General features: G+C 40.3%; 1 protein-coding gene across 1 annotated transcript in view; it reads right to left on the bottom strand.

Annotated features, from left to right (window-relative positions):
* The window catches only part of LOC118858588 (calcium-binding mitochondrial carrier protein SCaMC-1-like), a 46,517-nt gene that overhangs the window by 17,252 nt on the left and 13,724 nt on the right, over nucleotides 1-15,541 (bottom strand). The window contains exons 2-4 of the mRNA XM_036769160.1: nucleotides 8,602-8,728; nucleotides 6,334-6,421; nucleotides 2,407-2,515 (exon numbers count right to left, since the gene is read on the bottom strand). Of these exons, the coding sequence (XP_036625055.1) occupies nucleotides 2,407-2,515; nucleotides 6,334-6,421; nucleotides 8,602-8,728 (324 nt within the window). The remainder of the gene's footprint in view (nucleotides 1-2,406; nucleotides 2,516-6,333; nucleotides 6,422-8,601; nucleotides 8,729-15,541) is intronic.

The following is a 15,541-nucleotide window of genomic DNA, read 5'->3' as shown; positions in this document are numbered from 1 at the left end:
GCTTTTTGTTGTTGTTCAGTTATTTTCAGTCATGTCTGACTGTTTATGACCCCATTTGGGGTTTTCTTGGTTAAGATACTGAAGTAGTTTGCCATTCCCTCCTCCAACGCATTCTACAGATGAAGAAACTGAGGCAAACAGGGTTAAGTGACTTGCCTAGGGTCACACAGTGTTAAGAGGGCCCCTAAACTTGTCTTCTTGAGTTACCATATTTTCCAGACACACTGGACCCAGAGTATGCGGGAGGCCCTGACCATGTCAGGGAAGAAACCACCCTCCAAGTCCTGCCCCAAGTTGATATAATTTGTTTGCACCCCAAACTGGACTCCCTGTGTAAACTTATTGTTTTTAGTTAACAACACCTAGTGAGTGCCTGAGGCCAGATTTGAACTCACAAAGATGAGTCTTCCTGACTCCAGGCCCTGCGTTCTATCTACTGCACCACCTAGCTGCCCACCAGATTTACAGTGGTGGAGAGAATTTTCTCACCAGGAATTCCTCATATGAATGAAATCATAGGTTGAAACAAAAAAGATGGAAAAGCAGAAACTCGGAAAGGTTAAGCAAGCTGCCCCTGGGCATATACTTAGTGCTGGAGTTGGGTTTCAAATTCAGGTCTCCTGATTCCTCAAGTCCAGTACTCTTTTCACTATACAACACTGTCTCTTGATTTTTAATATTAATTTTTAGAATAGTTAAAAATACATGAACAATTCCAAAGTCCCTCACACAGATGTAGCCCTCAACACATATACACAAGTGACTATGTGTATGTGACTGTGAACCGTAGAACTCATTCAGTATAAGACGAACCTTTTTTAGCCGAATCTCATCGACATCTATTAACAGTTAGAGAAAACTGATTCATTTGAAAAATCTTGCCAAGTTCCATTTTGTTTCAGGTTAAGTGACCAAACTTTGAGTCTAACTTCAGGGCTGGGGAGGTCTTCAGGCCAATGCTGGATGGCTGGCCACATGAGCATCATCTTGCAGAACAGTGGTGTCAAACTCACATAGAAGTGGGGGCCACTAAATTATCCATAAGGATGCCTATGATCACATGTTGACATTATGTATGTTCTGTTGTACTTATATTTATTTTGTTAATTATTTCCCAATTGTGTTTTAATCTGGTTCTGGCCACACTCAGGGAGTTGCACTGTTTGATACTCCTGTTGTAGAGGCCATTCCTTTTCAGGTAGGGGTTGGACTAAATGGCCTCTCAAGTACACTGCAACGCTGAAATTCTCTGATTTTAGGCTATCTTTAGACCATTTAGTAACATACCAAATTAGGTCAAAATCCGTCAATTGTTTTAAAAGTTTTGCTACATAATAAAAAGACAGCTCAATGTGAAATGCCAAGTGGATGAACTGGAAAATGAGCTTTAATTTGGCAAATTACTCTGCCAAATGGTTTCATCAGTTCAAGTAACCAGTACACTCAGGACCTATTCAGAAAATATCCATTACTCTTCATTAAGTGCAAAACCAACAGACTGCTATGTCTTCTGTACTACAGGGATTATTACTTGCTGACACTATCTATGGATGTATCATCCTGCACTTCCCTAGGGCAGTCCAGAGTACAAGAGATAAGCTCGAATTAATTGAGTAGCTGAATCTTCTGTCCTGTGGCTTTCCAGAAGAGCAAGGCCTTGGGCAGAATCTGATAGGCTAAGAAATAAACAGCTCACCATAGTGAGTGAGGTCTGCCTGTAGGTGTTGGGTAAGGAGCAGGAAACAGAAAAAGGAAATGATTCATCAGTACGTGGAACCATAAATATAAAAAAAAAAGATTAATTCATGATTTGAGGTGAGTGGGAAAGACTTGTACATCAAGCAGAGTCCAGTTTGGAGGCCTCTGAAATGCCAGAGAAGGATTTAGGTGAAATCTGTCTCCAGGTGCTTAAACAGGAGATCAGTGATGAGGCCAAAGATTGCAGGATCAAAGGGCATAGACTACAGAGTCTCCCCTTTAGGATACTATTCTTTACTTATCTTGCCAAAATCTCATGAACTTCCTGGAGGGCAAAGAGCTCACCACACCTCTGACAGCTCAGCAAGCCACAGTTGCTACCTTCCAGCTACAGTGGGCACCTCTTTCAACTTCCATGGGTTTATCCAACCAAAGTGGGTATTGTACTTACATTGGTCATGTAGACTTAGAGATCCCTGAGAACACTAGGAACAAATTATGGAAGCATAAAGTTAGAAGAGGCCATAGAAGTTCACAGAATCATTCAATTTTATCTTAGGTAATACATGAATGCCCTCCACAATATTCCTGACAAGTGGCAATCCAACTTTTGCCTGCAGCCTCACAGCTGTACTTAGAACCAAGTCATTTAAAGAGAGAGAGAGAGAGAGTGTGTGTGTGTGTGTGTAAAAGGCCAGTCTTACTTACAGAATGTTTCCAGAAGCGAACTATTTCCTCAATGTTTTCAGCAGGATTAAATAAAAAGTAGTCCCTCCATTCATTCCAGTCAACAGACATTGTCCCATCAGCATCAATGCTGAAAATAAAAAAGAATGGAGACCCGTATAAGCCGAGTCACAAGTCAAACGAGCATAATTGATCAATCTAGAGTAATAATAGGTCCCTCTTATGCATTTTCAATGGCTGCTTCTATTGGTCTTTACTCTGACTCCGTTGTGGTCTTCCAACGCTTTTTCTGAATATTTCCATTCTTCTACTATAGGTTTAGTGTTGATCTCTTCAAATTCAGAGTGATGACATACATTTTATCCTTTTCAATAAGGGATATGAAAAGGACTTTTGATGTGAACATGATCCAATATTCACTTAAAAGAGAGAATCACCAAGAATCACAGAAGCACTCCTTTAGAACTAGAAGCAGTGGTCTGCTAGAGCCAGCTTGAAAATCAAATTTTCAGTGTGAGCATTTACACCTCCAAATTCAGTAAGTGCTCCAAAACAGCGCTCATTTTATTGACTGCATAGACATAGGAAAATGATGGAGAAAAGGTTAACAATGCAGATTAAATGTAAAAGTGTGTTGTGAGTACATAATTGTTTCCAGAGAGTCCGCTGTTAAACATTACCAGCAGTCTCCTAACTAGATGAATCCTTTGAAATCAGCAATATTCTTAACTCTTTTGTGCCATGGACCACTTTGGCAATCTGGTGTGAAATCTATGCACCTCTTCTCAGAATAATGTTTTTTTCCAATACATAAAATAATTGGGATTACCAAGGAAATAGATCATATTGAAAAATCAGTTCTCAAAAAAAATAAATTTATTTTTAGTTTTCAATATTCACCTTCAAAAGATTTTAAGTTTTAAATTTTCTCCCCTTCCCTCTTCTCCCCCCTCCCCGAGAAGGCATGCAATCTGATATAAATTCATATTAAATGTATTTTCACATTAGTCACATTGTAAAGAAGAATTAAAACCAATGGGAGGAACCACGAGAAAGAAGAAACAAAACAACCCAAAAAAAGAGAGCAAATAGTATGCTTCCATCTGTATTCAGACTCCAAAGTTCTTTCTCTGAGTATGGATAGCATTTTCCATCATGAGTCTTTCGGAATTGTCTTAGATCCCTGCATTGCTGAGAAGAGCTAAGTCTATCAAAGTTAGTCCTTGCACAACGTGGTTGTTACTGTGTACTACATTCTCCTGGTTCTGCTCACTTCAATCAGCATCAGTTCATATAAGTCTTTCCAGGTTTTTCTGAGGTCTGCCTGCTCGTCATTTCTTATGGAACAATAGAATTCCATTACATTCATATACTACAACTTGTTCAGTCATTCCCCAATTGATGGGTATCTCCTCAATTTCCAATTCTTTGCCACCACAAAAAGAGCTTCTATAAATATTTTTATACATGTGGGTCCTTTTCCCATTTTTACGATCTCTTTGGGATACAGACCTAGAAGTGGTATTGCTGGGTCAAAGAGTATGCACAGTTTTATACCCATTTGGGCATAATTCCAAATTGCTCTCCAGAATGGCAGCTCACAACTCCACCAACAATGCACTAGTGTTCCAATTTTCCCACATCATCTCCAACATTTATCATTTTTCTGTTTTGTCATGTTAGCGAATCTATCAAAAAAAAAATTATGTGTGTTTATGGGCCCCAGGTTAAGAATCCCTGATAAAGTTAGTATAATTTTATAGTAATCGTAATTGAGGCATAAAGAAGTTAATAATTTGCCCAGGGTCATAAAGAATGAGCAGAGAGAAGATTTTAACCTATATCCCATTACTATAAATCCAACTACAATCAGACCATTTCTACAATTCCTGGATAAAATGGCAAATGAAGGGTAAGCAGGCAAAATAACATACCTTTGAAAGATAGACTCTCTAATTACTAATATCAAAATACACATTCTACCATACTAGTAAAATAACTGTTGGAGAAATCATAGTTACAAATCTCCTTCATTGGTAGTTATGTCCATCTACAATGCCATACTCAGGCTTCTACTTAACTAGTCCTCTGATACAGTCTTATACTAAGATTGGTCACATGTTGAAAAAACCACATTCTGGTACTGGTAGTACTAATTTTATCAGCAGTGGTTTCTGGAATATTCCTTGCTATACCTGTTGGGGGAGTGGGGGGGGGGGTGGGAAATCAGCCATGAATTTAGAACAACCAAGTCTCTGCCTTCAGTCTATTAATATATATCTTGCTGAATGAACTCCACTAAGAGAGTATTTTGTGATGGATCAGGGCACAGAACTGACTCTGGCTGTGCATCAAAGCATAAAGCATGGCAGGACCCACCAAGGAAAGGTCTCATTTATGGACTAGTGACACTGTTGGCCAAGGAGCAACCCATGCATGGACAAGCTCATCATTAGAAGACTGGCAAGAGAAGGGACTCTTAACCTCAGGTGATTTTTTAAACATATTTTGATAGCTGTATTTTAACATTATTTATGTCCTTTGTAGTCTCAGATATTTTATTTTATGCATTTAAAAATATTATTCTGAGAAGGGGGCTCCATAGGCTTCAACAGATTTCCACAGGGGTTCATGACATGAAAAAAGTAAGAGCCACTAGGCTCAAGGCATAGCTTTTCTCTGGGGATTCTTTGTTTTGTTTTTAAAATGATGTTGAAAGTTCTTACTTCTCATGCTTCCAAATAAGATTGGCAGTTTCTCTACTTATTTTTATTAGAGAGGGGTAGTAATTATTGTTTAAATTAATAGAGCTATAATAGCTTTAATTGAGGTGGCACAGTGGAGTAAATAGAGAGCCAGCCTTAAAGATAGGCTCAGGTTCAGGTCCCAGCCGAGATGCATACAGACTGATTGTACATCCCTGAGTAAGTCGTTTAACTTCTCACGGCTGTATGAAGCTCTATAACATAGAGGGGGTTTCCCCACCCAAGAGCTCCCTGAGCCAGTGAAATCACAGGCCTGGTCCCTGTAGTTATCCTTTAATGTGTTGGTTAATTGTTTCGAACACAGCAGCTCATCTTCCTAAAGAAGGCACACGTAGGCAGTAACTTGTATTAGCAGAAGTAGTACCCACGCCAGTGACGTCACAGACATTTGGAAGTATCGAAGTTATCATTCATCATAGAATTGCTTTGTAAGAAGTCATACTTCTCTTTTAAAGAAAAGAGGGGGTTCTAAACTAAATAGCACCATCCCCTGTGCCTCCTTTGGGTGTTGGTCCCACTCTCCTATAAGAGATGCAAAGGGACAGAGAATGTCTTTTTAATCAACCCTCAACCAACATTTTAAACACCTTTTAGGAACCATGAGGCAATTGACCAACAGCAATTACTGAGCACCATCTGTAATCTGGTGCCTGATAATCAGCATCACCACCATTAGGTGATGCCTATTATGTGCGATGAACTGGGATAGACGAGGTGATGTTATAAAAAGGAGCAAAAGACATGATAGCATCTTTAAGAAATTGATTATTCAACAGACAGAAAGACAGAGACAAATTAAAATACCTGGGATCAAAAAGTATGGCAATTTAGTATAGTATAAAGAACAATGAAACTGGTTAGAAAACCTGGGTTCAAATCCTGTCTCTGACTCTTACTACCTTGGTAACCTTAGGCAAGTCACTTCTTTAGGCATCAGTTTCCTCATTTCTAAAATTACCAGGGGGGACAAGATGGCCTCTGAGGCCCCTCTAAGTCTCTGATCCCCTGGAAAAAAAACCATACATAAGCCAAAGGAAGAGGGACAAAGAAAGAAAGGTACATACAGAGAAACAGTTGGTGCAAGGATTCGTTTTTAGAAGTCCCCACTTGCAGCTTTTGGCCTCTAGAACGTGACAATAAACCAAAAACTAAGGTTACATCATAATGAAGAATAAGGGCCAACCTTTGAAGAATCTTCTCTGCCTGTTGTTCAGAAATACTTATGCCTAGGATCTTCAAAGACTGGACAACTTCTGAAGCATCAATTTTTCCTTTAAAAAAAAAAGTATTCACCAATTGAAACACACTGAAGAAAAAAATTGTAAAATATTAAAATATCCAGGAAAACTGCCAGTTCAATAAGTCCTTCACTAGTCCTATATACAAAGAATAGAGACTAAAGTTCCCATTTGAAACCAAGAAAAGTAAAGTCCCTAACTAAACACTGTCAGAAAAACAGACAGCCACGATGCCACTATTCACAGCCATATCCTCCAGCAAGTCAACTGATATCCATTCAATTAAACAAGCATTTATTAGTAGTTATTTACTGGCATACTACTAGTGTTTATCACTAGGCTCACCGTACCTAGCTGGCACTGTGGTAGACACCATGTGGTGGATACAAAATAATTATATTCTTCAATATTTTTTCAATAGATATTGGCTACACTGGAATTATATGACTCCATCCTATCTTTCTAGCTTTAGCTGACACTATTTCCTCTGTACTCCAACCCATTTGGATTACTCATCATTCCTCCAGCATATCTATCCCCTATTTTGCCATCTCTGCACCTTCATTCACCTTATTACCTATACCTATAATGCCATGTTGACCTAGTGCCACCTCCTCCATGAATTCCTGATTCTACGAGTCGGTGGTGATTTTAGTCCTTCACCTGATTTTGAAGCACATTAAATTGCCCTTATGTCCTTCGACTCTAATTTAATAGCAGTGATAACAGCTGATCTCTCTCCCATGCTTTAAGGTTTACAACGCAGCTTACATATATTTATCTCATTTAATCCTAAGAAATAGATGCCATTATCAGTCCCATTTTGTGTATGAGAGCGGTTAAATGACTCAGCTGGTGTCACACCTGGCAGTGTCTGGGGCAGGATTCCAACTCCAGTTTCCCTGATTCCAAGTCCAAGTCCACATAGAAGCCTCCATTTGGTATGAATATTTATTTGTGCACATGTCATATCTCCCCCTACCAGAATTTAAGCCCTTAGGGGTAACAACTGTCTTTGTATTTCTCCCCTGACCCTGGACAATGCCTTGCAAATTGTTGTCGTGTTCATCCTTTGATTTAAATTTTGTCCAGAGAAAGATCTGATAAATAGATGTATAGAATAATTTTACATATATATACTTATTTGTGTCTAATGATGGCCATCTCTAGGGAGAGAAGAAAAAAAAGAAAAAGAAAATTTACATAATAACTTTGTTGTATATTTAAAAGGAATAGGAAGTTGTACATAGTAGATTTGCAGGCTTCATGTGCAATCGTCTTTTTTATTATACTACATTAGGGAAATGCTTGTTTTATTTCATAAATTAAAAATAAAATATTTTTTTTTAAAAATTTTGTCCTGTACTAACTTAGGGGGAGTCAGGAAGACTTGAGCGCAAATCTGGCCCCAGATACTTACTAACTGTGTGACCCTAGACAAGTCACTTAACCTCTGTTTGTTTTAATCCACTGGAGAAGGAAATGTCAAAACCTCCAGTATCTTTGCCAAGAAAAACCGTATGGACAACATGGTCCACGGGGGAGGTCACAAAGAGTCAGACACATCTGAATGACTAAACAACAACAAACTTGGTGAGGAAGGTACTGAACCTGCCTCAAAATGGAATTTTGAGGCAATGCAGCATAGGGGGGTAGAATGCTGCATCTGGAGTCAGGAAAACCTGGGTTCTAATCCTCCCTCTGGTACTTACCAGATGTGTGACCCTGGGCAAATCACTTAAGCCTCAGACTCAACTGGGTGGCCAAATGAAAATTATACATCTAAGAAATGCCTCACTGCTGACAAAGCAATATCTACAGTGATACAAGCAACAGAATCAAACAGAAACTGGCTCTCTTGAATCAGAACACTGGTGTACATATACTTAGCCTGATAAAAGGAGCCAAGTGGATCTGTGATCTGTGATACACGTTAGGGACATCAGAAGCTGCTTGTCTAATCTCTTCACTTTACAGATGAGGAAACTGAGGTCCAGAGGCATTAGATGACCTGCCTACACCAACACTGGTAGTGTCCGATGCAGAACTGGAACCCGGATTCTCTAACTCCACAACCTGTACACTCTTGCCACCGTTACACACTCTTGCCTAATCTTTCAGGGACAGGAGGAAGCTAACGCCTTTTGTAGCAGACATTGTCTACCACTGCCTTTGTTCACAAACCAAGTAATAAGTGGAGAAATGAAGCATACCATCGTTATTCTTGTCCAGACTCCTAAATGCCAACTTCATCTTTTTCTCATGATCTTTAAGGTACTTCGTAAACTCCTCAAAGTCCAGCTGCCCATCACGATTGGTATCTCCAACATTGAAAATTTTCTGCAAGTGGAAAAAAAAAAGAAATGAGAATTTTAGGGCACAAGAATGCTGTTTCTAGTGCTGAGTGATGTCTAATGTTTCCTTAGTAACCTTAAGATCACGGCAAAGTACTAAATTAAACCTTAATTTTCCAGGCCACGGCTTCACTGACCAAGCATCCCCCATCACACACACTGCTTCCGAATTTGGCACGATACTTGAACGCTAACCAGCGTCCCACTGTCAAAGATTTTGAATCCTGAGATTCAAACAGTCCACCAATGCCACTGTTTTAGGCTGAAACAGTCAAGCAGCAATTGCCACAATCCTGAATAAAACCAGGTGGAGAGGAATGCCGATGGTCTTCGAGAGTGTACAACGGAAAAGCATTTTCAAGGACCTTAGAGACAAAAGGGCTGGAGAAACACAATGCTTATCTGTGAGTGCCTTCTGGGGCCCCTTGCAGAAGTGGGTACGTCTGTAGCGAGCTTAAATTAGCCCTCTCGCTGATAGGGCATTTACTAGAAAAGTGCTCACTACATAAACAGGAACTATTATCACTCTTACTTGCTGTTGTTACTGTTTGTCCTTCATTCTCAGAAGAGGACCACAGCATCCCGAAGGTGAAGCCACGACTTGCAGATGAATTGGATTTGAGTGAAGGAGGGCTGTGGAAAGTCTCACTTTCTTGCCGTCTGGGTCCAGTGGCAAGATGTACGTCAGGAGATGATCCTCACTATCGCTTAGGGAAAGGACGGGGTCAGAAGCTTCAATTCCCACTAGGGAAGGGAACTCCCTATGTAGAAAGTTTCCCTGCTAGTGCTGATCAGCCACTCATTTGTGTGTAGTGGTAAGGTCTTCATTGCCCGAGGCTCGGCAAGGTTAATGATTTAGCCTCCCATCATGCACCGTGTAGATGTCAGATACAAGGAATTCAAGATGGGTCTCCCTGAGTCCAAGTCTAGCCCTCTGCCAGAAGGACACTACACCAAGCAGTCTCCCATTATTAAGGACATCTTTTTTATTATTAGCTGTGGAAGTTCAGATTGTGAGAAACTCAGGGAAGACAAAGACAAAAGTAGTCCCTGCCCCTGAGAAGTTTCATTCTACAGGTTCCTCTACATGTCCATTCTTCCACAAAGTAATACAGGCAAGGTCTCCAGACCCTCTCTCCAGTTCTCATGAAGAACATCACCGAGATCCTGGAAATCCAGGCTGTTCCCACAGACAGCAGTGATGACAGAGCAGCAAGGAGCTCGCCACCAATATATCAACACCCCAAACTGCAGACAGTAACAATGAATCTGGGCTCCCAGAACCACTGGAAAAAAATTACAAACATATCAGCCACACTATCTCATGAAACCTCGCTTAATTGTATACTAGCTACATATTTATGAAAACCAGGGGAAGGAGATGTCCAGAAACTTTCTCAGAACTCCATAAATTGGAGTGGGGAAAAGTAGTAAAATGCAGAACAAGGCATGTACCTTGCTGAAGAGATTCACCAGACAAAGGAGACAGGCTGGAGATATCAACTATCAGCTATTACTTGTGCAGTCATAAAATGAAAGAAACTGCTAAGTGTGTACTTGGGTAAATCTTTGACTGACACATTCACTACTGCCAAGCCAGAAAGACTCTCCCCTTTTTATGAAGGTCTCAGTACTCTGTGCCATTCATACATTTATCACTGTACACTTCAGTATATTTATCTGTGCACATGTTTTATGAAGGTGAAAATCTCCAAGTTCAAAGATATCTTTTTTTACCTATAGTCCTTCAGCTCTTAGAACTGTGCCTCGTAATGAATACAAAGTTGATAAACGTAGAAGGAAAGCTTATCATATTTACTGAGGGCAGCAGGATCGAGGAAACACAGAAATCAGAGGCAGGATGCCAACAGATCCTGACTGGCTAGTACACTTGGGCCAAATCTATTAAGAGCTGAAATTAATAGGGATGAATGTAACCTCTTACTACTTTACAAGTATAAGATGGTGGAGGTTTGTTCATCAGACAATAAAGATGGGGGCAGGGAGTAGAGAATGCAAGCTCAACTCAGATCAAAAGTATGATATGGCAGCCAAGAAAGCCAACGTGAACTTCGGCCAACTTGACAGAGTCCACGGACTAGAGAGTTGAGCATCCTGCTGTCTTCACTGTGCCCAGGTCTGAGTGTGGAGTACTGTGTCCAGTCTGGATGCCACCCTTTAAGAAGGCCCCCACAGGAATAAACTAGAGAGTGTTCAGAGGAAGAAAACCAGGATCCTAAAAAGTTTGAGTTAATGCCATATTAGGACTGTTTGAACAAAATGGGGATTCTCTAGCCTAGAGAAGAGAAACTTTAGGAAAGTCCCAGGATAGAGGTCCTTTAAGTATTTGAAGGGTTGTCATGGGGAAGAGGGATTAAGCTTGTTCCATTTGATCCCAGAGGGCAAAACCCAGAGCAATGAGTGAAAGTCACAAGGTTAGGCTAACTAGAAGGAAAGCATCCTACCATTTAGAGCTAATCAAAATGAAATGCCTCAGGAGGGATGAGTTCCTTGTCTTTGGAGGTCTTCAAGTAAAGACCATTTGTCATGTATGGCAGAAGGAAATATTGTTCAGGTATATAGTTAAATGGCCTCTAAATTCCCTTCTAACTCTGAAATGCTCTGATTCTGAAATGTTTTTGGATGAATGGATGGACAGAAGAATGAATACATCTGAAAGGATTTTTTTTTTGGGGGGGGGGGGAGACTGGGTCTTATATCACCCAGGCTGGAAGTTCAGTGGCCACTTGATGACTTGATCCCACAGCCGACTGATGGAGCTTTTATTTGCTCTTTTTCTAACTTAACCCAGTTCATGCCTCTTTAGGTAGCCCCATAGCATCCTAGCTTATAGGGGGTCACCGTACTGGCACCAGACTTAGTGTGGACACCCCATTGGCTTTAGCCCATTGCAGCTTAGAACTCCTGAACGTAAATGATCCAATAGCCTCAACCACCCCGAGCATCAGTAATTACAGGTATGGGCCACCACAGCCAGCCCAAGGAAATTTTCTAAGTAGTAAAATAATGATAAAGTACTAAAATTCAATGAACATTAAAATTCTGCTATAGAAATAAGCAATCCGATTCCTTGTTCCAAGACTTAACAGAAGAGATTAAAAAAATATTAATGACTTCTAAGACTTGGAATTGCTATAATTTTCAGGTTATTTTTATCATTAAAAACCATGAAAGCATCCAAAAAGAATTATATCAAAAGAACAAGACAAAAAAAACTACACCCCATTTATCTCCACAAGAGATCTGTGCCACAGGTCTAATTAGACAATAAATACCATCAAGTACACTAGGCCACGTGCCAAGGCTAATTAATACATGGTTACCAAACGGAAGAGTTCCCACAGTTCACGGTCACGATCTACCTAAGTTGACACTGTGTGCTTTGACTCTATTGGACAATGAGCTATAAATACTTCTCATTTTAGACACTATAAAAGCCCAGCCCATAGTTTAGAGCTTGAAAATGCAGCCTGACAGACTAGATGAATGGGAATTTGACTGGGGTTGTGGTGTCATAAAATTTTATTGTACTTATTTTGCTCATTTTCTTAGAAGTGAAAATCGGAGCTAAGAAATACTGACATTTTCATATTCTGTTTCTAAATCTAATCTTGTTTTCTAGATCATGGTCTCACAAGATCACCCTCACATTCTGTCTTTACTTTCTAGAAAATTTATTTTATCCTATTTTATTTTGAAACCAGGTCTCCTCTATCTCACCCAGGCTAAGTATAACAGTCCCTCATAGGCCTGATCCCTGTGCCCATTATCCCAGGAGCTCTGGCCTGGGCCTGCCTGTCCTTCCTTAGGTAGACGCCTGTGACTCGGTGAATGTCAGTATCACAGACAGAAATCATATCCAAAAGAGAAGTCTACAAGGAAAGAGAATGAACTTGGTTGTGAACATATTGAGTTCGAGGTACCAGTTAGATATCCAGGTGGAGATGTACTGAGGCAGGTAGGAGGGGTGTCTCTGAAGCCACTGAGTGGGATGGTCACCAGTGTGAAATAACTGCAGAGGTCTAGACCAATGGATTTGGGAATCCTGATGCTGCTGGTGAGAGGAAGAAATGTTTAAGTAGAAATCTGATTGAAAGGAGTTGAGGACAAAGTGGGTAGTGAATAGGTTAAGACTGGGTTTTGAATAAGTAAGATTATTTGTTTTGGAGAAGTTAAATAAACAGTGATGGGAAAGAAAGGGAGGCCCCTAGGTGACACAACGGATAGAGCTTGGGCCTAGAGTCAGGAAGACCCAAGTTCAAATTTGACTTCAAACACCTACTAGCTTTAACAAGTCATTTAACCGCTTCATAACTCAGTTTCCTTGACTCTAAAATAGGGATAATAATAGCACCTACCTTCCAGGGTTGTTATGAGGAGCAAAGGAAACAATATTTGGAGAGGGCTTAGCACAGAGCCTGGAACGTAGTAGGCCATCTATAAATGCTAGTTATCATTATTACTGATATTTAATATTTATTAATTACGATTTATTATTATTAGAGGGAATAGCAGTTAGCTATGGTTGAAGGGTAAATGGAGGTTTGCTTTTGTTTTTTTTAAGTAGGTATGGCTACCTCTTCATAGGCAAATGTGCCTGATAGTAGGTGCCCAATAAATATCTGTTGACTGTCGATTCCAGGATCTATTGGTGATGGAGAGACTAAAAATGCATGACAGATTAGAAATCAGATTAGAAACTTTGGCCAACTTGAAAGAGTTCTATCCATTGTGTCACCTAGGGGCCTCCCTTTCTTTCCCTTCACTGTTTATTTAACAACTTCTCCAAAATAAATAATCTTACTTACTGAAAACCCAGTCTTAACCTATTCACTACCCACTCTGTCCTCAACTCCTTTCAATCAGATTTCTACCTAAACATTTCTTCCTCTCACCAGCAGCATCAGGATTCCCAAATCCATTGGTCTAGACCTCTGCAGTTATTTCACACTGGTGACCATCCCACTCAGTGGCTTCAGAGACACCCCTCCTCCCTGCCTCAGTACATCTCCACCTGGATATCTAACTGGTACCTCAAACTCAACATGTTCACAACCAAGCTGTTGAATCAAGATACTGGAGGAGGTAGACATGTAGGCTGACAGGCACTAATGCCCGAGTGAGCAGGAGGGATATTTCTGTGACTGGGATGAATATTTTAGAAGAAATTTGTTGAGTAAGGAAACAGCAAGACAGTATGGTAATGGGTGGATGGTGGATTTGTCAAAATCCACTCTCAGATTTATATCAGCTATATGAGCCTAGGCAAGTCACTTAAACCTCTCTAGGCCTCAATTTTCTGATCTATACAATGGGAGTGATTATAATAGTACCTACTTCATAGGGTTGTTGTAAGGATCAAATGAAATGATGCTTGTAAAGTACTTTACAAACATTAAAGTGTTATATAAATGTGAGTTGTTTATTATTAAGGAAAGTAAGACACCTACACACACACACACCCAACCATAACACAAAAGAGCACAACAAATTAGACTTACAGGAGGAATTGAAGCTTTCTGGACCAGAACCACAGTTTGGCATTCGTTTCTTATAATATTATTGAGCCTGTAGGAGAATGGTCTCTGTAGGGGCAAGCTCAAATACATCCACTGCCTCCTCAAAGCAACGTGAGGCAGACAGAAGACTTCCAAAAATATGAGCTGCTTTCTTGATTGATTAGCAAGGGGAATCATCACATTTGTCACTTCAAAAAGAAAGAGGGTGATCATCCCCCACAAAGGTGCCTCTCAGTTCAGGAGAAATGATCCAACGCCAGCCTGTGAGCCAAGCACTCTGGTGCCGGATCATCTGTGGAGTCCCAGTGACCTTTTGCAGCTGGCTCCAGCTGGGTGGTCAGGTGAGATAAGCGTCCACTTCTACCCACTTATGCTCAGCTGCCTCTTTGGAATGCAGTGATAGGCCTTCTTTTGATGTGGAAACTGTAGATTTTGGCCACTTGTATTTGAAAGAAAACTACAGTGAACTCTCACTAACTGGGACTCCTTTGCAAGGAAGCCTGGACAGGATTATCAGAAAGTTTGAATTAAAGGATATTTTAAAAGAAATTCTTTCATTTACCAAGTATCTATTAAGCACCTACTGAGTTTCATACAGATCACCATAAGAGGTAGAGGGAGGGGGAGCCAAAGAATGAATACAACACAACCCCAGCATTCAGAGGTTTTATAATTGGGGAAGAGGTAGGAGACAGGGGAGAGAGAGGGAAAGAGGGGAAAGGGGGGAGGGAGGAGGAGGAAAGGAAGAAGAAGAACATCCTCTGAGGTAAGCTGTGTAATTACCTACGTTTCACAGATGGAAAAACTGAGGCACAGAGAAATTAAGTAATATGCATAATGTCACACAGCAACTAAGTAGAAGTGCTGGGATTCCAACCCACATTTTCTGACTCCTCTAGATCCAGCACATTTACAACCTTATTGCATGCTATTTTAATACTTTTTTATGGATAGGAATGTAGCAGAAATTGAAGGGGGGAGGCAGAGGCACAGCAAGGCATAGCAGATATCTATATTAGAAACTCCATTACCATCTCTTTTTCATCAGAGGGGATCCTAGGATCAGTTATTTAGGGCTGGAAGGGCTCTTAGAGTTTATTCAATATAAACTCTTCATTTTACAGATGAGAAAACTGAAGCCTAGGGAGAAAAAGCAAGCTTCCCAAAATTATACAAGGCATAAAGTGTCAGAACCGGCATTTGAACGTAAGTCCACAGAGTCCAATTCCAGGTTTTTAGTTTGGTTTTCCCCCATTCTA

Source organism: Trichosurus vulpecula, chromosome 7, assembly GCF_011100635.1.
Source record: "Trichosurus vulpecula isolate mTriVul1 chromosome 7, mTriVul1.pri, whole genome shotgun sequence".
In the NCBI taxonomy this organism is placed as follows: Eukaryota; Metazoa; Chordata; class Mammalia; order Diprotodontia; family Phalangeridae; genus Trichosurus; species Trichosurus vulpecula.
This window is presented reverse-complemented; position numbering and strand designations above follow the sequence as displayed.